General features: G+C 35.4%; 4 protein-coding genes across 4 annotated transcripts; 1 reads left to right on the top strand and 3 right to left on the bottom strand.

The window, feature by feature from the left end:
* Positions 1-1,141: 1,141 nt before the first annotated feature.
* On the top strand, positions 1,142-1,609 carry LOC147284512 (RPW8-like protein 3). The gene has a single exon (XM_086245690.1). It carries the CDS (start codon positions 1,142-1,144, stop codon positions 1,607-1,609), a length of 468 nt encoding a protein of 155 aa, XP_086101816.1.
* A 6,291-nt stretch (positions 1,610-7,900) lies between these two features.
* Positions 7,901-9,677, bottom strand: LOC147284511 (2-alkenal reductase (NADP(+)-dependent)-like). Its single transcript, XM_086244020.1, has one exon. The coding sequence runs from the start codon at positions 9,450-9,452 to the stop codon at positions 8,187-8,189; it is 1,266 nt and encodes a 421-aa protein (XP_086100146.1). The 5' UTR covers positions 9,453-9,677; the 3' UTR covers positions 7,901-8,186.
* Positions 9,678-12,991: 3,314 nt separating this feature from the next.
* Positions 12,992-14,041, bottom strand: LOC147284510 (2-alkenal reductase (NADP(+)-dependent)-like). Its single transcript, XM_086244022.1, has one exon. It carries the CDS (start codon positions 14,039-14,041, stop codon positions 12,992-12,994), a length of 1,050 nt encoding a protein of 349 aa, XP_086100148.1.
* A 5,811-nt stretch (positions 14,042-19,852) lies between these two features.
* On the bottom strand, positions 19,853-22,468 carry LOC147284509 (Pentatricopeptide repeat (PPR) superfamily protein). The gene has a single exon (XM_086244019.1). The coding sequence runs from the start codon at positions 22,450-22,452 to the stop codon at positions 20,377-20,379; it is 2,076 nt and encodes a 691-aa protein (XP_086100145.1). The 5' UTR covers positions 22,453-22,468; the 3' UTR covers positions 19,853-20,376.
* Positions 22,469-23,929: the final 1,461 nt, after the last annotated feature.

The raw sequence follows: 23,929 nt of genomic DNA, 5'->3' as shown, positions 1-23,929 counted from the left end.
ACAGATTGTGTACACCCTCTGGTTCATCACTGTTGTATTGTGAAATCATACCAGAGAGCATTAAATTACTTGTTCTAAAAAAAATTTAACCCACGAAGAACAGAGTCTACAGAGACTCCTATACATCAAACAAGCATTGCTCCCTGTTTCCCATTTCTTATTCTGAAATAAGGGGCAACCCAGAATCCCATATTAAATTATTAATACAACTGAAATAAGGCAATTGTCTAATTTATTTTTAAGGTCAAACTGATAGCACCTTCACAAGCCAAGGAAATATGGCTTGTCTTCTTTTTCTCTTTGTGAGGCTGCAAATACCAACCCTTCCTCTCTCTCTCTCTCTCTCTCTCTCTCTCTCTTTTCTGCCCCTGAGTTCGATCTAAATAACCACAAGCTTCTTTTGGAAGCCTTGTATTCTCGGGTGAAACAAGCTCAAGTCTGCCCACTTCCTAAAGGGTGATGTGGCACATTTAAAACCACCCAAACAAGCTAAAATAAATGTGGGCCAGACCAAACTAATTAGTCCAATTAGAAGCCAAACCAACAGCTTTTTCTTGAACTCTCTTCCTTCTCTTCGGTCTTCATGTAATTTCTATTTTTTTTTCCTCCATCTATTCGGAGTCTAATGTCCATTGTTTACTGATATACAATCTACAATTAATAACATATTAGATTTTTACAGCCAAAACTTTCTGGTACGCAGATTGTAAAAGAAAATCAACAAGGCATTTAATTAAAGAAGGTTCGGTAGATGTTTTGCCTGCGTTTCCTAGGAAAGTGGCTGCATATTTTTGAATCTTTGACATTGTTACCAGCTTAGCTGTAACTTGTAAATTCTCTTCTTAGTCTAAGTCCATGCCTTGATCTTGTCTCTTCCATAGTGTCAGACCAAGTCCATGCCTTGATCTTTTCTTTTAATTTCCATAGTATATATATTCATGTAATTACAAGCCACAAAACACAAGGTCCTATAAAATCAAACAAGCATTGCTCCCTATTCCCAATCAAAAGCAGACTCTTGTAGCAAAAATAAAAAGATACTTGAAGCTAATCATGGAAAAAAACCCTTATAGATGGTATTATAGGGTGCGCCTTAGAGGCGCTACTAGGAGCTATTTCACAAGCCAGGGAGAGCGCGCACATGTACGAGTCGATCCTTGCACAACTGGAATTCACAATTCGAACCATCACTCCAAAAATCAAGGAAATCGAGTGTCTATCTGACGAAGGGAAAGATTGCCCGGACGATGTCATCCAACGAATACATCTACAGCTAATTCAAGGGAAGGAACTGGTTGATAAGTGCTCCAAGGTCGGTTGCTGCAATAACTTGTGCAAGAGCCAAAGGTACTACAAGAAGCTCCAAGAATTGGATGACTCTCTTCGCAGGTTGATTACTATTGATTTGCAAGTGAAGATGGCATTGGATGTTATAAGGATTTCGGCTGAGATAAGGGCTCTGTGTAAGAGATGGGATCAAATGGATGTGCAAGAAAGGGGTGGTGCAAGTAAGGTTTTGGGTAAGTTTTCTGGATTGAAGAGGCTTGTGCAGTATGCACCAAAGAGAATTTTTCTGAATTTGGTTAGGTGTGGAGCTGTGGCAGAATAACAGACAGCTCCTGTCCAAACATATGGAAAGTATAAAAATAGATTTTAATAATTAGATGGATGCCCAAAGTTGCTAATGTATTCTTTTGTTAAATTTAATTTGTCTATACAAAATTATTATTAATTTTAATCTGTCTCACACCAGCATACGATTGATTCATGTGAAAATAATTGTATTTGTTGTTGATGCATGTTGGTCTTGAATCAGCAAATGTAAACCAAATCCCCTGCAATTGGAGGGGCTTCAATACTATATGGTTTCTGTTAATTGTGTTTTATAATAGCAACAAAGGACCCCCAAGATGATGGCCTAGAACTATTGTCCATCTTACTCATCGACAAATCTGTACTGCATTACTATCTATGTAAAATACCCTTTTATAATTTCACCTATGAGGCAAATTGCTTGCAGATCAAGTAACATAACTGCAAACTTCTAAATAATATAATTAGGCTCGGTCATTTAGAAAAATAATTTTTAGATGGAGACCGGTGGTGTTTTAAAATTTATAAGAAAATTCTTTTAATTTATAAGAAAATTCTTTTAATTTATAATAAAGTCCTTTAATTTATAAGAATTTTTTTAAAATTCATAATAAAGTTTTTTTAATTTAAAAGAAAATTCTTTTAATTCATAATAAAGTTCTCCCCCGATTTGAAGGATATTTCCCCACCTAAGGTGTAGAGTGGGTTTTGTAGAGGCTGCTTGTTAGGTTTTAACTCCGGGATTTTGGGTAGAGCCCAAAATTCTGAAGTTAAAACTTAACATAAAGCCGTTAAAGAAGAAAATGTAAAAAGAATTGATTAAAAACCTTAAATCACTACCGGTATTAGTTTAAGAAAAACTCATAAAATAAACTGGATTCTAAGTAGTTTCAAACGTTTATTCCCATTTTAATTACTTGTTTGAAGACTCTTACCAACATTGCGACCACAGAAAATTCCAACTAGAGCAGATGGGGCCTTTTGTAGGCCTTCCCTTCCAGCAAGTGTTTGGTAAACAACTCAACATACTATAGATATATGTGCTCAAAATCGATCGAAATGAACCCTTTATCTGGAAAAATTATTGTATATGACCGTAACACCACGTCATTATCACGTGGTGTTATCAATCTATTAAAATTATAACACGTGAACAATTTTAAGGATTTTTTCCTAGATTTAATTTAGGGTTTTTTTTTTCTTTCTAGATTTTAGGGTTTTAAAAATTAATTATTATATACATGTTATAATTTGAGTGAATTGGTACGTAACACTACGTCATCATGCCATATGGTGTTACAGTCTCGTACAATAATTTCTCCTTTATCTAAATCCACTTCGTGATCAGGCGAACCATATTGTAGGAGCCACGTTGGGACCAGGGGGACATGTGTCCGCTCTCCTTTTTTTTATTAAAATATTAGGTATTGAGTTATTGTATTTTACTGAAGTGCCCCTAAACAATTAATATATTTTATCAATTTTCAATCCTATTTCCACTTGTCCCACGTCTCTCCAAGGCATGCTCTCCAAACCTCTCCCGCCTCAAGCCATAGCTGGTAAGTGATTTATGTTTTCTTTTTCCATCAATGCAGCCAGCTTGCTCTTTCTAATTTTATAGATATTAATTGCTAATTTATTGTTATTGCATTTTTTGAGTTGTTTTCTTCTTTTACATAAAAACTCTTTATCATTCAATTAATGTGGGTATTTTTAAATATGTAAATTTAAAATAACTATTGATATTTAATTAAGCTATAATTTATTTACAAAAATATGATAGGGTTTACAAAAAGTTGAGTGTTGCCAATTTGAATAGGTATTGAGGAGAAGGAACACCTACCTGTAGTTAAGAATTTTTGACTTTGTGTGTGATTATCTGCTTGATTGGAAAAAAAAAAAAAAAAAAAATCTAAAATGGAAAAGCAACAAAGGAAAAAAAAAAAAAAAAGTAAAGAAAAATGTGCTCCCATAAGTGCATTTTTCTGGCTCCGTCCCTGGGAGCATGAGATCGAAGTCTCATGGAAGCAGTGGCGAAGCCACACAGGACCAGGGGGGACACAGCCCCCCCTCACCTCTAATTGATTGACTTTTCTTGTTGATTTTTCTATTATTTTTGTTAATATATATGACATATATTTTCTAAATAATTATTTTTTATATAAAAAATGAAATAGTTTCTTGTGTAACATGTGTAAATCCAGATGGTCATTATATATATTTTTTTTAATGGTAAAAGTTGATCTATTTTGCTCATTTTATAAAAAAAATTCTTATTTTTGTTGGAAATACTTAATGATTAATTAACTTAAGAACAAGTTAATTCTCTTGAATTTTTTGTTTGTGAAAGTAATTCTAATTATGTAAAGATGATTTTTATTGTTATGAATGTCTTGAGAGAAACAATTATACATTCACAACAATGAAGTTATCAACCAACATTCTTAAAATTTGAAGACTCATAAAAGAAAAAATATTATGTTTATAACACAAAAAAAAAAAAAATTATTAATCAATACTAAATATTTTGTTTGTTCCAAAAAAGTTTATATAGTAAGTGCCCCCCTTGGATGAAGATCCTGGCTCCGCCACTGCATGGAAGTGTTTCTACTAGATCATAATAAAATGATTAGTTAGTTCGATTAACTTGGTTAGTTTTGGCTTAACAAAATAAGTATAGATATTTGTACCATTAATATTTCAACTCACCATCTCTAATAAAAACGAGACCACCTTATGTAGGGTCCCACAGACAATGATTTGCTAGTGATTAATAATTATCTGAACCATCATAGATCGACTTGTTCAGCTTAAAAACAGCTTAACAATATGACAAGGCGATAGTTGGGGAAGAGAAGGAAAAGAAGGTTCAGTAGCTAGTTTGCATGCTTTGCTTGGAAAGTGGCTGTGTACAATATTTTGTTTGAGTGATCTTGACCTTGTAGGCACTGCTAGTCTTGAACTCTCTTCTTTTTCCTTATGTAATTTTCTATGTTTTTTCCTCCATCTTTGTGGGTCTAATGTCCATTGTTTACTGATCTACAATCTACAATTAATAGCAACATATTAATTAGATTTTTAGTTTTTTACAGTCAAAACTGTCTGGTACGCGCGTACGCAGATTGTAAGAGAAAATTCAACACGGCATTTAAATGAAGAAGAAATTGCTTGAGAAACTGAGTATTAGACCAAGTCAAAGGAATTCACTCGTTAAAAAATTCACCGTAATCCCATCGGCTATCTAAAGAAATCGGTCAACAAGCTGCATGCCATAAAATGCATAATAATTATAAAGGATAAGAATCACTTCTTAAATTGATATATCTCATACCAGATACTAATTAGGCTTATTCACACATTTATCCTATAAAACTATAATTTTGTCTTTGGTCATTTATCCCGTTAAAGTTTATTGTCTTAATTTACCCCTTATAAGTTCTTACGTGTTTCATATAATTCAAAACTGTCAAGTTTATCAATTTCACGTCAATTTATCCTCTGCCACGTAGACATTATATTAGCAATTTGAACAGTAAAATGGACGAACTTGACGGTTTTAAATTATATGAGACACGGAAGAAACTTACGGGAATAAATTAAGACAATAAATTTTAAAGAATTAAAGTGAAGTAAAACTATATTAATTTTAAGGGATATATAAATATGCTGTGGAAAAAAAAAAAAAAGGAATAAATATGTAAATAAGCCTACTAATTAATTGAGCACCTTAATTTGGCCGCCACAAGCTGCCAAATTAAGCTGTTGCTCGAACGCAATTTCAAGCCCAAAAACACCCCCTTGCTATTTCCGAACCATCTTCTTTTCCAAGTTCTATCCTTCATGCGACGTTTTCAAGAGGTTAACAGCCACGCTTGCTGCATCATTTTTCCTTTTCTTCTTTCAAGAAAGGCAGAGGGGTCTTTCCCAGAAGAAAGAGAATATAAAGAGACAGAGGGCTTGGGCCTACTTTTGTGCATAAATAATAACATTCTACCAAAATTTATATAAAAACTGCAAGTCCCATGCATACAAAAACTATTCTTAGCAATGCCGACTAAATTGAGAGGATTGTAAAGCTCCTGCATGTGCAAGTGGAGCAGGTACCAAAAGTTAGAAGTATATATAACATTACTAATAAGGCTACTTGGTACTGCTCTCAATTAAATCACCTAGGTCTAGGTCTCGGTACTATTAGCAGTGGATTCCTAACTTATATTTTGTTTCTTTTGAAATTCACATCCATTGACTTGTATGTATTGAGTCACAAAACTCCAAGTCTCCAACACAGCGGCCTATTATATGGTTAGATCAGCCCAGTGGACATTATTCAAGTGTGAGGTCTTCATCTTATAAAATGTCGCTTTACATCCATGACTTATATTGAGCCATACAACTCAGTTTTTGAGGTTAATCACATCTCTAAATCACATTATATTGGGCATCACAGAATCCCAGCAACTAATTCCCTTGGTGAGTAATTCTCTTTAGGTAATAATAGCACGCTAACTTTTAGTATGCCCGGTTCCAAGCAATTTAACGCCACCGCGTTTAGGACCATATATGTATTCAACCACCGCGTTTAATTAACGTACTCAGCAAGTTGGAGCTTATAGTATATATATGCTCAACCCAAGGAGTCGCAGGCAACATAATAACATATCCTGTTCTCATGTATATGAAGCAGTAATAAAAATCTAGCTTGTCTATCTCAAAAGGCTTTATTTGGATATTGATCGAGTTTGGATTTGGTTTTAATTCACTTCATCGTCTCACATTTTCTAAGGTTAATAAACTTCTATTAATGTTTTTAGACTGAAACGAATGCAAGCTTGATCGAGTTCATATATATATGGTAGAGACATCGTATTCATACAAACATATGAACTTCTCAAAATCCGATAATAAGAATATATGAGTTTGTATGTCATACGTGGCGGTACCAGAATTTTTCTCTAAGTTTTCTGATTTTAATGGTTTTGTGTTTTGTTGTAAAGAATCAAGAATGGTAGGAGTAGGCGAGTTGGCAGCAGGAGCAGCAGTAGGATTACTATTTACAGAGCTGTACAAGGGAGTTGAGAAACTGATTCGAAAGTCTAAGCAGTTTAAACCCGAAGTACTCAAAAACATCAAATCCACGTTAGACTCTCTACAACCGGTGATCAAACAGATAGAAGATCATAACACGAAATTGGGTCTCCCAAACAAGGAAATAGAGAGTTTCAAAATGACATTCTCTGAGGGCGTAAAACTCGTCAACAACTTCTCCAAGATTCGTATGTGGAATTTACGCATGAAGGTTTCTTACACCAAAAAACTTGGTGAATTGGATGATTCTCTCAAAAGACACCTTCTTATACTGCAAGCACACGAAGCAAGGGATATGAAGGAGAACTTGCTTTTGACAAAGAAGATGCTGGAGCTTTTCTCATTAGGTATGATCGTGTTTGTTGTTTACTATTTGATCAAGGTCAAGTTTCTTCTTGCTGGAGATCAGAGAAAGTGGTTTGTGTTGGCTATAACTGCCGAGGGTTTATGGTTAGTCTGCAAATTGTTCTGGGTGTTGTTGCGTGCAGTTAGTTATATCGCCTGGATACTTGTAGCAATTGTATATAAACATATAATGCTTAAGCTGGGAATTGTTTTGGGCTTTGTGTTGGGTGCCGGAATTTTGGTGAAGCCTGTTGACACCAAAAAAACAGACTCCGATATGTGCCATAAGGTTGTGTTAGGAGTGGGTGAAGGGCCTCAAGGCACATTCGAATAGGTGGGTTGCTGCAATAACTTGTGCAAGAGCCAAAGGTATTACAAAAAGCTCCAAGAATTGGATGACTCTCTTCGCTGGCTGATTACCATTGATTTGCTAGTGAAGGTGGCATTGGATGTTATAAGGATTTCGGCTGAGATAAGGGTTCTGTGTAAGAGAGGGGATCAAATGGATGTGAATGAAGTAGGGGGTGGCAGTAGCTCTTAGATTTTCAAGCTAAGTGCAAGTAAGGTTTGGGTAAGTTTTCTGGATTGAAAAGGGTTGTGCAGACAGTATGCACCAAAGTGAATTTTTCTGATTTTGGTTTGGTGTGGGGCTGTGGTAGAATAACAGAGAGCTTTGTCCAAACATATGGAAAGTGTTACAAATTTTTTTTGAATATTAGATAGATACCAAATTGGTAATGCATGTATTCTTTTGTTAAATTTAATTTGTATATACAAAATTGTTTTAAATCTTAATTTGTCTTACACCAGCATATGATTAATCCATGTAAACATTATTGTTTCTGTTATTGATATTGGTCATAAATAAGCAGAGGAATGTAAACCAAATTCCCATAGTGAAATTGGAGGCTTTTCAATACTGTATAGTTTCTGTGAATTGTGTTTTATAATAGCCAAGTGCCCAAGATGATGGCCTTGAACTGTTGTGCATCTTACTCATTGGCAAATCTGTACTGCACTACTATCTTTGTAAAATACCCTTTTATAAATTCACCTATGAGGCAAATTGCTTGCAAATCAAGTAACATAACTGCAAACTTCTAAATAATAAAAGCAGTAGTTTCAAACCTTTATTCCCATTTCAAATGCTTGTTAGAAGATTCTTACTCATTACCAATACAAACCACCTGCTTGCCAACATTACGACCATGGAAAATTCCGACTAGAGCAGATGGGGCCTTGCCTAGGCCTTGAGCAATATCTTCAACATAGACCAACTTCCGTTCCTGCAAGTGTTTGATACAAAACTCAACGTACTGTTGATATATGTGCTTGAAGTCGATCTCAATGAACCCTTTCATCTGAATCCGCTTTGTGATCAGGCTAAACAGATTGTGCACACCCTCTGGTTCATCAATATTGTATTGTGAAATCATACCAGAGAGCGCAATCCGGCCATGAACTTTCATGTGCAGGATAACTTCATCAAGCATGTGACCGCCCACATTGTCAAAGTAAATGTCAATCCCTTCTGGGAAGCACCTTCTTAATGCTGAACCCAAATCATGCTCCTCTTTATAGTTGAATGCTTCATCAAATCCCAACTTGTGCTTCAAGAGGTCAACCTTCTCTTTAGTGCTAGTACTTCCAACAACATAGCAACCCATCATTTTCGCAAACTGGCCAACAAGCTGGCCAACTCCTCCTGATGCAGAAGAAACATAAACAGAATCCCCTTTCTTCGGAGAACATGTGTCGTAAAATCCAACATAAGCAGCAGTTCCTGGCATTCCCAGAATCCCTGCATAGTGTGAGAGAGGCACATCAGTGTACTTGATCTTGTTTAGGCTATCCGGGTTAGTGATCATACTATATTCTTCCCACCCAATCATTCCCCAAACGAAGTCACCTTCCTGGAAGCTTGGATGTGTGGATTCTATGACCTTGGATACACCATATCCCTCAAGGACGGAGCCAGGGGTGAAGGATTGGATAGCAGTGGCAAGATGAAGGACATTACCGGACATGCGGTGACGCATGTAAGGATCACAAGAGAGGTACAGGTTCTTGAGGAGCACAGCTCCTGTGGATCCATGGGAAAGGCTGCAATTGATTGTAGAGGATCTCAATCCAAAGTCACTCTCTTTTGGGTACCCAGTCACATACTGGTTCAGCACAATCTGTTTGTTGGGAATGAGATTCTTCATCATCTTCTTTTTCTCAATTTCTTCCTCGTGTATCTTCAAGTCCTTTTTACTTTTTATTTTTTGAAGTTGAACTTGCAAATTTATAGGTGAAGTAGAGGGAAGCAAGAGTCTAAGAAAGAGTGAGTATGACTTTGTGGGTATAGCAAGCGGGTTGTAAGGTGAATTATAGAGTCCATTGAAAGAGTGTAAGAAGTGTAGGGAAGAGTGAGTGTGACAGATCATAAATGTAGCAAGTGGGGTGTAATCACTTATCGGTGTGAAGTGAGGACCTGATCCTCTACCAGTTTGATTGGTACCACTTGTACCAAACTTTTAATCACAACCTTCAAATATTCTTCTGTGGCTAAGATCTTGCCACATCTACAAATCTTATATTTTTTCTCAAATAATATTTATAAAAATTAAAAAAACAAACAAAAAAATCTACGAGTCACTGCCCACCACACCTCACGCCACCTACCTCCCCTTCCCTCCGTCCCTTCCCTCCGTCCCGACCTCCCTCCTACCACCCACCCCACCTCCTCCCCTTTCTTTCTTTTTCTTTTCTTCTCTGCCTCTGTACACTCTCGTCCCTTAAAGACCCAGATTACACATACCCACTCCAAAGTTGCAATCAGACCCACCTCAATTCCAAAGCCAAAACCCCCCAAATGAATTTTTGTTAGAAATTTAAAGAAAAACAGAGTTGTAACAGCTAAAGAAAGGCTGGGGCCAAAGCCGATGGCGCGACTGGACATGAGCATCTTGGTAGACTGCTTGAGGGAGCGGTCAGCGGCGTTTTTCCACGCAACGCCGCCAACGGCAAAAGCCCAAGTGAGAAGAACAAGACAGAGAAAGGTGATTGAAAGATAGAGGAGTCCAACATAGCCATGATCAACAAGGTTTGAGGACCCAAGAAAAGCAGGGAGAGTAAACACCCACCAGCTTGTGTTTGTTTGGGTAACAAAACCCATTTCCATTCTCAACTACTACTTGAGAGACAAAAGGGAGAGGAATAGAGAGAAGGAAATGAGTGTGTCTCTGTATGTTTTGGGTGGTCGGGAGGAAGGAGAGGGGAGGTAGGTGGCGTGAGGTATGGTGGGCAGTGGCTGATAGATTTTTTTAATTTGTTTTTTTAATTTTCATAAATATTATTTTAGGAAAAATATAAGTTTGTAGATGTGGTAAGATCTTAGCCACAGAATAATATTTGAAGGCTGAGATTAAAAGTCTGGTACCAATCAAACTGGTAGAGGATCAGGTCCGTGAAGTGAAGCAAATACTTTGACTTTGGGGGTGCATTTAAAGAACTGAGGTCATATTAAATTTATGGCAGGGGGTTGAAGGTGTACCGTGTACGTGTACGTAATCTGAGAGGGGTCAGTGAGACAATGGCGTATTTGAGTATGTGCTTGGGGACCACGGTTATATCCATTTAAAGCCAAATTGGGCAGTCCATTTCCCATTAAATCTTTCTCGGTTTGCTTGGAAGAGAGAGTTAGGAGAGAGGGAGCGCGGAGGGACCCTGACGTGAAGAGCTAGTGAGAAATCTAACGAATTCTTAAGGGATCAATGGTGGACTTGTTATAGGCTTTGATATTTGTACATGCCACTTTAAATCCAACGAATTTCACTATTACAACGATTTATAAAGTATATGGTCAAAATTGCAATAATTTATAAAATACATGACAAAAATTATAACGATTTGTAAAGTACAAGGCAAAAAATACAACACATTTGATGAATTAATAAATAAAAATACTAATATATTCTTAAATTATAATAATTTGTAAAAGGCACGACCAAAATTAATTAGAATAATTAAAAAATATAGAGACAAAAATGAAACTTAATCCAAACTACATATGCCACATCAATACACTATAAACAATTAAACATTGAAGTGTACTACTGATAAGAACCTAACGAGGTGATGGGTTGTTGGCACTTGTTGCCAATGATATAGGCTTAAGTCAAAATTGGCATATGGATTGTTGGTCATGCATTTAGGTCGGCTCATTTACAACCCTGATTTGGCAGGTTAGGTCCATTCATTGATGTCTTGAGTGGCTACTGGCTCTATAGCAAGGGCAATTTCGAATACCTAATATTTTGAGACCTTGACTGATAGTTCTTGAAATCTTATTTTAGAGTAATTTTTTAATAGAACAGGTGCATAAAACGCACACATGAAAGAATTACTACCATAGACGTTTTAAGAATTTCTCATATTTTTTAATTTATAGAAGGTAAGCATAAGCATGTGAAATGAAATATAGTTGTCAAATGACCAAAGTTGACCTAAGAATGGACAACAAAAAAATGTGACATGAGACATTAAGAATCTTCGCAAATGTAGAATGAAGAAATGGACAAATTAATTAGTCATTAATCATTATCAATATCAATGACTAAATGTGATATCACATATTAGATGGTCTTGCTCCATAAAAAAAAATTTTACAAAAAAATATGATTTGAGTTTACTTTAATAATTATGTCAACTCAATACGATTAAAGGTTAAAGGTCATTTACATATTAGATGGTTTTACTCTTTGTTTTGTAACTTTGCAGTTCACTTGCTTGTTCTGGTTAGTTTGTGTTGGCCTGCTTTGTTGTTCTGTTGGCTGCAGTACTCTTGTAATTCCCTGTTTTGCTTCAATGAAATCTCTCATTCGTTAAAAAAAAAAAAAAAAAGGTCATTTGCAATATTTACTCGAATTAACACATCTAATATTCATATCATGTTGCCTCAAATACAACACATTTTAACACATTTATAAAATGTTTAACATGACCATTGAATACATTTAAATTGAAAATTTGGTTGCTTCCTTGACTCTTCTTTCTTTCCTGCACCCCACATCTGAACATCACGTGTGCTACTGAAGTCCATCAAAATCTTAAACTTTTTGAATACAGCACAAAGTTCGTGTCAGGGACATACCTTCTTCTCTCAATTTCTTCCTCATGCATCTTTTATATTTTGTTAAAATTTGTTTTAAGTTGAACTTACAAATTTATATATAGATGAAATAGAGTGATGAAGCAAATAAGAGGCTAAGATAAGAGTGAGTATGACAACGTGTTGGGAGTAGCAAGTGCATGGGTTGTAGGATGAATTATAGAGTTCACTGTAAGAATGCAAGTTGTGTAGGAAAAAGTGACTGTGATAGGGGTAGCAAATGAGGCGTTGGATGAAAGGAGAGAAAGCAAGGTAGCTTTTGTAGTTTTGGGCATGAGAAAACTTTTTGGTAGTGTCTCTTAGTGTGTTGTGTCTATATGCACTTTTATTAGGGTAGTGCAAAAAGTATGGGGTTCAAAATCTAATCAGAATCCATTGGTTTAATTCAATCTAATTAGATGTGAAAGCTAAAGAGCTAACTTATTGAATCAATTATCCATTTTCAGGAGTAAAAAACCAACACAAATCAAACAAATTCATTTACATTTCTTTAATTGTGAGGAATTCTGTGTGTCACATGCTTAGTGCTAGTCATGTGGAAGTCCCACCAGTATAGGATTGATAATGTAAACATAATTGTTTATGTTGTTGATGTGAGTTTTAAAACAGCAAAATTATGTAATCCTTATTGCAGAAGAAATAAGAGTGCAATCCCTTAATGCAACTCTGCACTGCAAAACTATCTATGTAAATTACACTTTTATAATATCACTTATGAGGCAAAATGCTTGCAGATCAATTAATTAACATATATGAAAACTTCTAAATAGTATCAAACCTTTATTTCCATTTTAAATGAATTTTAGAAGAATCTTACTGATTAGCAATACAAACCAGCTGCTTACCAACATTGTGACCAAAGAAAACTCCAACTACAGCAGATGGGGCCTTTTCTAGGCCTTGAGCAATATCTTCAACATAGACCAACTTCCCTTCCTGCAAGTGTTTGATACAAAACTCAACGTACTCCGGATATATGAGGTTAAAATCAGTCTCAATGAACCCTTTCATGTGAATCCGCTTTGTGATCAGGCTGAACAGATTCTGTACACCCTCCACATTGCGGCCATGAACTTTCATGTGCAAGATAACTTCATCAAGCATGTGACCCCCCACATTGTCAAAGTAAATGTCAATCCCTTCTGGGAAGTACCTCCTTAGTGCTGAACCCAAATCATGATCCTCTTTGTAGTTGAATGCTTCATCAAATCCCATCTTCTGCTTCAAGATGTCAACCTTCTGTTTGGTGCTAGCACTTCCAACAATATAGCAACCCATTATTTTCGCAAATTGACCAACAAGCTGGCCAACTCCTCCTGATGCAGAAGAAACATACACAGAATCCCCTTTCTTCGGAGAACATATACTGTGAAATCCAACATAAGCAGCAATTCCTGGCATTGCCAGAATGCCTGCATAGTATGAGAGGGGAACGTCAGTGTACTTGATCTTGTTTAGGCTATCCGGGTTAGTGATCACACTGTATTCTTCCCACCCAATCAATCCCCAAACGAAGTCACCTTCCTGGAAGCTTGGATGTGTGGATTCTATGACCTTGGATACCCCATACCCCACAAGGACAGAGCCAGAGGTGAAGGATTGGATAATAGTGGCAGAATGACAGACATGACTGGACATGCGGTGACGCATGTAAGGATCACAAGAGAGGTACAGGTTCTTGAGAAGCACAGCTGCTGCGGATCCATGGGATGAAAGGCTGCAATTGATTGTTGAGGATCTCAATCCAAAGTCGCTCTCTTTTGGGTACCCAATTACATACTGGTTCAGCACAATCTGTTTGTTGGGAATGACATTCTTCATCATCATCATCATCTCCTTCTTCTCAATTTCTTCCTCATGCATCTTGTCTTTTTTTAATTTGTTCTAAGTTGAACTTACAAATTTATAGGTGAAGTAGAGTGAACCAAATATCTAAGATAAGAGTGAGTATGACTGTGTTGGGTGTACCAAGTGAGTTGTCAGGTGGATTATAGAGTCCATTGTAAGAGTGCATGGTAGTTCATGAAAAAGTGAGTGTGAAAGTGAAACAAAGCAAAGGTGGCTTTTGTGCATGAGAAAACGTTTTGGCAGAGTGTCTTTTGCTGTGTTGCATGTGAACTTGTGTCTATATGCACTTTTATTAGGGTAGTGGACAAAGTATGGGGTTCAAAATCTAAACTGAATCCATCTTTTTAATACAATCCAACTAGATTTGAAATCTGAAAGACTAATATAATTGAATCAGTTGTCCATCTTCACGGGTAAAAACCGACAAAAATCAAACTAATCCAAGTACATTGCTATAATTGTAAAGAATTCAATGTGTCACATGTTTAGTGCTACTTCAGTCGCTTGTGTTTTGACAATTGTGTTTTTATTTTTTATTTTTTTTTGTGTTAAGAAATATGTTTTATCTTCAATCCTAGACTCCTAGGAAATTTAAATGATGTTGCAGTCATGAATTGTTGCAACTGTTAAATATTTGAACAAAAGAATCTCATACAACAAAGCCATTATTGCTTAGGGACTGTAAAGGAAAAAAAAAAATTTCAATTTTCAAAACTAGTACATCTAACCTATTGAATTGGGTTGGACTAGATGGGATATCCACGTACGGATTCTAAACTGATGAACAATCCTAATTACAAAGTTGTGTCTATAAAGACACTTATTTTGTTCAACAATACTGAATTTTATAATCAGTACATGTATGCTGTAAATTTCTTCCAGTCATGGTCACACATAGGACAATTGATGTTGAATGATCTAGCAGCAAACAATTTTCAATTTTGAATGACAATGGTTCCTTTCTTCTCACATTGATCAAACAGTGAAGGCTATCTTGATAGCGTGGCCAAGAGCAGAGATAAGATTTCATGATTGAGGGGTAGAAACATAAAACATCAATAAGATTTTCAATCCGTAATTTTAAATCCCCTAACCACCCAAAAACTTTGCCTAAACCCCCACTCATATAAAAACTTTCTCAAAACCTCTTAATACTTAAAATTTCTAGTCTTTTATACCCTCATATTAGGGCTGCCCATTGGTTTGGTATTTACCGAACCGACCGACTACCGATCGAAATTTTTTGGTTTGGTAAATCGATTTTAACATACCGAAAATCGAATATCCGAAACCAAAAAATTACCGAAAAAATTGGTTTGGTTTTGGTAAAAACCGAAAAAAATTGGTAAACCGACCGATTACCGAAAATTATGACCGAAAGCAACCGAATCGATTATTACCGAAAAAACCAAAATATATACCGAAAAATCCGAAACAATTACCGAAATTTAGTTATATATATTTATATGTAATATTATTACATTAATAATTTAATATGGTTAGTATATGATTATATATATTTATATGTATTATTATTACATTAATATGCTTAGTATATAGTTTATATAGTTTATAGTTTATATAGTATATAGTTTATAATGTCATATAGTTTATATAAATATATAGTTTATAACTTTACTAACTTTATATATTATATAATTTATAACTCTATATAGTATATAGTACAAAGTATAAACTACTTATATAATAATGTTTTAATATATAATTTTAGTTATACTTATACCCTATATAATAAAATTACTAATTAGTATATAGTTTTAGACTTTTAGTTATAACTTATAGTTTTAGACACTTTACCTTATATATTATATATTCTCTATAGTCTATACACTTTATCTTATATCATAAACTTAAAAGTTAAAAGTTAAATACACTAAACTCTATTAATATCCCATACACTATAATTAAAAGTTAAAACTTAAAACTTAAAACTTAAAACCCAATTAAGCATACAATTTTAATTTCTAAACACTAAACTCTATACACTAAGTCTATTATTATTTATTAATTACTCTATAATGTTTATATACCTAACATTGTTTATGTATATAATATATAGTTATATATAAAGTTATAAACTAATTAGTTCTTAGTAGTTACTATAATTTGATAGTATATAGTTTATAATACTATAAGACTATAGTTTATATAATTAATAGTATATAATATAGTATATAGTTTATAATACTATAAGACTATAATTTATATATTTGATAGTATATAGTTTATAAAGTTTATAATACTATAGGACTATAGTTTATATATTGATAGTATATACTACATAGTTTATAATACTATAATTTATATATGTAACATATATAAGTATATAACATATAACATATAGTATTATAGTCTTATATTAGGGTTTAGTATTATGGTATTATAGTCTTATACTATAGTTTATATTAGGGTTTAAGATATTTTTAATTATTTATTTATATAGAAATGTATTACATGAATTAAAACAACTAAAAAACCCCAAACAAAATCTCAATTGAAACCCCAAACAAAACCGCAATCGAAACCCCAATTGCCCAAACTCCAATTTTTTTTCTTTCCTTTCTTTTTTTTCATTTTTTTCTTTCCTTTCTTTTTTTTTTTTGCGCCCACCCACCCCTATTCCCCCCCCCCCCCCCGGTGACTCTCTCTTCCTCACTTTCTCAGTTTTTCTTAAGAATACTTAAGAGATTCTTTGTGGAATCCATTCTCCATTGTATTTTAATGATCGAAACCATTCATTTTTTAGGTCTCTCCTTAAAGATTATCATCGCAAAAAATTAGTCAAATCAGTCATTATTGTTCATCTAAACTATGTAGACATGCAAACACAATTCATCAATTAGATTTCAATATTGTTAATACTAATCAAATGGCTAAACAATTTTCGATTTGAATGATTTTTTGCATAGATGATATTTGAATGATTTCCTAAAACATAGACGGTTTCGATCAGAGATGTTCTCATATATATATATATATATGTATATTTATAAACCCCCAATTGGCCAAACCTTAATCTGACTAAACCCCAAAACTAATCAAATTATTATTGGTTGTTCCTACACCATTACTAGCTAGGATATGGTATAGGGTATATATAGAGATACTAGTATAGGGTATATGTATAGGATCTAGGATAGGGTATTGATTATGTTTAGGGTATATGGTATTTAATAGGGTTTATTTTGAATTTTACTGATTTAAGTGAATTATTGAGGAACAATAAATTTTATTAGGATTTATAATTTAATTATAGTCTAGATAGGTAGAGTTCGAGCCTACGATCGTGTAGACGTCAACGGAACCCGAATCAGACTTACGATGGTGAAATTAGGGACGCTTGAAGTTATGAGGGGCAATTTGGTCTTTTCATACAGTAGGGTTTTAGTATAAAAACCTAAACTTAGAATTTTTTTCCTTCTCTCCTAAACCAGCCGCATCCCCCAACTCTCTCTTCTCTCTCCTCTCTCCTCTCTCATCTCTCCTCCCTTCCTGATTTCCCTTTCTCTATGATCGGCCGCCGTCCGACGGTGGCTGACGACGTGGCCGGGCATTTCATGCTCGTCTTCTCCTCCCTTATCTCCCTCTAGATTCTGATCATCCAAAATCCCAGCCAAAAACCCAATCGAACACACCAGACCCGAAACCCCCCTTAGCCGGATTTTTTCACTCCGGCGACTTCTCGTCGTCGGGATAGTCCCACAACGTTCCTCTGGGCATGCTTTTTCCTTCGGTGATCACCAACAGCCCCAACGACCGCCGTACATGGTACTTTGAAGCCGAGAAGTCTGCGGCTTCCCCAGCTCGATTCCGGCGACTCCGACGGCTGATTGCGGCGATTCCGGTCCCATTCTTCTCCTCACTCCGAGCTCTGTCAATTGGTGTAAACGCATGGGTCCAATTTTGATCGAGCTGAAAACTCCCAAATCAAACCCTAGAAACTCTGTGAGTCTGTGAATCGAAGCTGATGTGAATGTTTGATGCTTTATGTTTTGTCTGTTCTCCCTCCCCATGGTTTCTGTGTGTTGTTTCGATCCTGGGTTTTGGTGTGAATCTGTGTGTAGGTATTTGGGAAAATGCATAATAAGGGGAGAGAAATGAGAAGGCCTGCAAATATCTAAGGATCGAAAATACCGAAATATACCGAAATCCGAAGGATCCGAAAAATGCCGAAATCCGAAAAAATCGATTCGGAAATCGGCATCAAAACTGGATTACCGAAATTTTCGGAAATCGAATCGACAAGGGCATTTACCGATTCGATCCGACCGATGGACAGCCCTACCTCATATACATAATAAAGGGTCATTTATAAATAAGTCAATAAAAAGTTTCAATATTACAAATATCCCTATTTTTTGTAGTTGCTCAAAATTCTGAAGTTAAACCCTAACATAATGCCTCCACCAAGCCCATTTCATACCATAGGAGGAAATTGAATCAAAAATAGGGATTTACCCTTACAAATTGGGGAAAACAACCGCAAAAAAGTAAATGAACAAAATCAATAAAAGGGTGAAACTAAAGTATTTAAAAAATGGGTAAAACTAAAATATTAAAAAAAATAGAGGTCAAACTTTGATGGGTATTAGTTGACAGGAGTTGTGGGAGAGATTAAGTCTCTAATAGAGGGTTTTGAATTAGTTTCATTAAGGGTGAGGGTTTTGAATTAATCAAGTTAATTCGAAACAAGGGGTTATGAATAATTTACTAATAAAATTACGGACTGTAATTATAATGAATGATATAAAACATTCTTTGAGTGAGACTATGCCTCCAAAACATATTCACAAGAATTTTGTGTATTTATAAGAATTTTATGTCAATATCCATATTTTTATGTTTTTTTATTATCAAACAGTTGTCCATGAGATTTGAACTTAGGACCTCTTTCCAACGAAAAGGAGACTGGGTGCCACGACTAGACCAAATGGTTATCGGAACATATATTCATTTAGAGTTTATTTATTATAAGAATATTAAACAAATTATTGTTGGAATATTAGGTTTTACACATTTGTTGCACTACTCGACGTCACCAATGGTATGTGTAATACCCAATTCTTAAATATTATTTTCCAATTTGATGTTATTGTAAAATTTAACAAAAAAAAAAAAATTTCCCAAAAGCAATAATGGCTTGACATGCCGCCCACATGCTTTATGGGTAGGTCCACTTTTTAATGATTTGAGTGCTTGGCATTTTTTTGGTTAAACATTGTCACTATCCGGCAAATACAACCATTGTCACTGACCAAAAGATCGCATAAAAATGATATTTAAACAGTTTAAATGGTACTCTTTAAAAAACAGTAATAGTGATGGTTATTCTTCGACAATGGCAATCTATCTAATCCCAAATAGTAGGACCACCAAATAAATAAATAAATAAAAAGATGCGCCAAGCGTAGAATTAGTGCCTCCTATAACGTGGGCTTCTTTATCATTTGCAATGAAGGGGTGGACCATTTTTAACATTGCAAACATTAGGAGGATATTACGGGGCTTAATGGTACAAATTTACAATGAAATGTGTAGAGTTAACGTGATTTTTTTAGATTGAGTACTTTAAACTAAGAAATTAGGCTTGAAGATTTATGATTCATTAAAAAAAAAAAAAAAACCTCTCATATTTATTCTCAAGACTTTTATTTTTACTTAAAATGTTTTTTGAAGTCTTTTATAGAGTACTTATTTTTATTTTCTACTTAAAATCTTTAAAGGATTTGAATGGCTAGAGAATTCCACATTAGAGAATCTTTGTAATGTTGATGAGAAGAGTAGAAGAGAAGACAAAAAGTTTTTACAAGTGACATAAATGCAACACATTTGTATTCTCTACATATATGATATATTGAAATTTTTTTTTTTTCAGAAGTTTGCAGGGGCCATGACTCCTCTTAGTCCCTTCTATGTTTCGTCCCCTATTGTTGTTGATAACCATATTATACCTTGAGGCCTCCAAAAGCACTCAGCCATTTCCAAGACCTCAGAATTTAAGACTTGCTTGATCTGAATAGTAGTACCCTTGATGCCTCAACTAGTCCTCAGCCATTTCCAAGACCTCATAATTTAGAACTTCCTTGACTCTGAACAGTATTGTTTCCTTTCTTCTGTAATGCACTGGAAAAAACAGGATTAACTCCGAATTCAATTTCTTCATTCCAAGCTCACCATCTTCACAATTGATTTTGAAGATGGTGAAAGTTCAGATTCTAGTTCTTTCCACTCAGAAGGATATGTGGAAAGTTCCACATTGCAGACAAGACCTTACGCTTATCTTTCAGAAGTCCAACTCAATTGCTTTACAGCGTTTTGGGTGATTCAAATTACCAATAGTCCAGACATGAACAGTTCCCACCCTCAAAACAATGGAACCGATTTGAATCCCGCACTATTATTTTTCGGTTAACAATCTTAGAAATAAATTTAATAGCAGTATGGCAATCTACACATGTCCTTAAATTCTTAAAAACCTTGATTCCCGTTCCTGGTGGAGTAGAAATAATGCCAAACGCAACTGCAAGCTTCTCACTGTGGTAGAAGAGGTTCTGCTCTTTCTGCTCCTCCTCAACATCATGCAGCACAAAGTTCGTGTCAGGGACATACCCTTCTTCTTTCATCCTCTTTGAAAGCTCGCGCAAAAAGTGATGCATTTCATTATACCTCGGGTGGGACGTATCTCCCACTAAGAAGACATGCACCTCTCTCTTGATCTCAATCCAACTCAAGCCTGGTTTCTTTATTACCCCTCTTTCATCCATTGTCTTTCTGACCTTTGTTACTTCACCCCACATACCAGCAGTAGCATAAATGTTGGCCAGAGTAATATAAGTAGCAGGATTCTCGGGTTCTATCTCAAACAATGCTTCTGCAGCTCGCTTTGCCAGCTTGAGGTTTCCATGAATTCTACAACCACCAATTAAGGAAGCCCACAAGAACTTATTAGGCTTCATGGGCATTTCATTAATAATATTTTCAGCTTCTTCAAATCGGCCAGCTCGGGCCAATAAATCAACAACACAGGCATAGTGGTCCGAAGTATGTTTTAACCCATGCTTTGTCTTAATTGAATGAAAGTATTCAAGTCCTTTATCAACTAAACCAGCATGAGTACAAGCAGAAAGAACACCTACAAAAGTAATGTGATCAGGATGAGTACCTGATTTGAGTAGTGACTCAAACAAAAGAAGAGCCTCATCAGGTTGACCATTCTGAGCATATCCAACAATCAGGGAAGTCCACGAAACCAAATCTGGGCAGGGCATCCCTTGAAACACCTTATTCGCGTTCTCAGTGTTTCCACACTTTGAATACATATGAACTAGGGCACTTGCTGCAAATGAAAAGGGGTCAAACCCTATTCTTGTCATGTACCCATGAACCTGCTTGCCCAGGTTCTCAGCAGCATGATCAGCACAGGCATTCAAAACCCCTGCAAACGTGAAATCATTTGGTCTAGTCCCCGACTTTGTCAACTCCGAGAACAAAGCAAATCCATCTTCCTTCTTCCCATCCTCAAAGTATCTATCAATCATTGCTGTCCACGAAACAACATCTCGATTCACCATCTTATCAAAAATGCTCCTAGCTTCCTCTATACTCCCACATTTCCCATACATATCCGACAAGGCACTCCAAACCACCTCATCCGAGTCCAACCCAATTCGCGTTATATAACCATGAATCTCCTTCCCCATTCTTAAACTCTGAATGGCTGCTGAAGCAGCAAGAGCGCTAGACACTGTGAACTTATTAGACTTCGACTTGTCACCCCTTTGCATCATCCTATACAACTGCAAAGCCTCTTTAGGCCTTTCATGGCGAACATACCCCGATATCATTGCAGTCCAAGAAAAATTATCTCTCTCCGGCATTTCATCAAACATTTTCCTAGCTTCATCAAGCTGCCCCAGTTTCGCGTACCCAGAAATCATAGTATTCCAAGAACACAAATCCCTATCAGTCATTTCATCAAAAACTTTCTGGGCATCCAAAAGACTCCCACATTTCGCATACAAGTCGATAAAACGATTGCAAAGGAACAGCCCGGGCACGAACCCAGATACCCTTGTGTGGGTATGGACCAATTTGCCGAGCTCAAGAGCTCGTTGTTGAAGGCAGAGCTGTAAGAGGGTGGAGTATATAGAAGCAGAGGGTCTATCTATGCGGTGGAGTAGCTGAACTGCTTCTGATAAGCGCTTTTGCTCGCAAAGAATGTCTATGGCTTCTTTGAATTTTCCGTCTTTGCATAAGCGGCTTATGAGGCCGTCTTTGGTGTTGGATTTAAAGAAAGTTTTCTCAGTTAGAGGTTTATTCAGTTGGGTTTGAGAAGAAAATGAGTGGGTTCTGTTAAAGAATAGCAGAGGAAAAGCCTTGGAAACTTTTGGGTTCAAGGATTTCATAGCTGGGTATGGTGGCTGTGGCGCCAACTAAGCCGGTATCAGTTTTGAACATTTTTTGACGACTGAGTTTTTATGGGGGCAAAGTTATGAAATGGGATAAGTTTGGGCTGAAAAAGTTTTGGTTGAAGGTCATTGGGCTTGCAGGGGCATTTTCCTTCATCCCAAATAAAAAAGAACCATTATCTTTCGGGGCTTCAATTTACAATCTGAGATTTGACCAACAACATAGGCCTACATTTAAGAAAAACTAAACTTTGACAGTTTTACTCAACAAAGCCCATTATATTCCCAAACCATTTGTGAGTGTTTGAAGTCTTGTCCTTTAACCTCACCATTAGTGTATGTTCGCATAATTTTGATACTTTTATTCACATAATTTTTAATTTATGTGGCAATTTAACAAATGATACATTACCTTTACCTTATGAGAGGCTCATCTCCTTTAACTCAGGTATATGCTTACCTCTCATCTAAAATCTAAAATACTGACATGTATTTAAAAAACTAATCATGAGTTTATCTATTGTATTTAATTATTACTCAATAATAAATAATTCATACAAAACATTTTAAAATATTTAAAACTTCAAAAAAAAATTAAGAAAACCCAACTCTTTCATTCTTCCTCGTTCTCCACCCTCTCTTTCTTCCTATTTCTTTCTGCCAAATCTCGTTGATTCCTTTTTTTTTTTCCTCTACCAAATCTCTCTCTCTCTCTACTGTGTTCATGTGATTTTGATTTCTCTTTGATTTTGTGTTTCTGTGTTCTTGGCATTTTTGAGGTTGTTGTGTGTGATATGAATATACCAATAATTGTGAGAAATATAGGCTCCCATGGGTCTTGTTGTTAGGTGAAGAAATCGCAGAGTATGAGAAGGAAGATGAAGAAGAAGAAGATGAGTTTTTGATTGGGTTGCTTGGGTTTCGATTTATGTTCGCTTGTGGTTTTGATTATATTTTTTTATTTTTGTCTGGGGGCTGGGTTTATTTGACCTTGGGGTTTAGTTGTAGAAGGTCTGGGATAAGGAAGGAGGAGAAGGAAGAAGAAAGGGTGGGGGTTGGTGGAGATATGCACACAGAGGTGGGCTATGGGTTTTCTTAAGTTTTTTTATTTTTTATTTTATTTTTCTGAAGTCTTAAATATTTTAAAATGTTTTGTATGAATTGTTTATTGTTAAATAATAATTAAATATAATAAGTTAAATCATGGTTAATAACTCCAACACATGGCAGCATTTTAAATAGGAGGTGAGCATACACTTGAATTAAAAGGGTGAGCAAAACTGCTCTCTTACCTTATAACAATTTAGTAATTTACTGCTTTACCATTTTTGTTTTTTTTGTTTTTGCCCAGAAAAATATAAGTAAATTACTCTAAAGTTTATTGTACAACCTTTAATAATAAACAAACTTATCTAAAAATTTGCAATGATAAATAGATCAACTTTTTACAAATAAAGCCCAAGTTATATTTTAT

This window comes from Dryas octopetala, chromosome 5, assembly GCF_963921425.1.
Source record: "Dryas octopetala chromosome 5, drDryOcto1.1, whole genome shotgun sequence".
NCBI classification, from domain to species: Eukaryota; Viridiplantae; Streptophyta; class Magnoliopsida; order Rosales; family Rosaceae; genus Dryas; species Dryas octopetala.
Note: the sequence above shows the minus strand (reverse complement) of the source record. Positions and strands in the feature narration are given on the sequence as shown.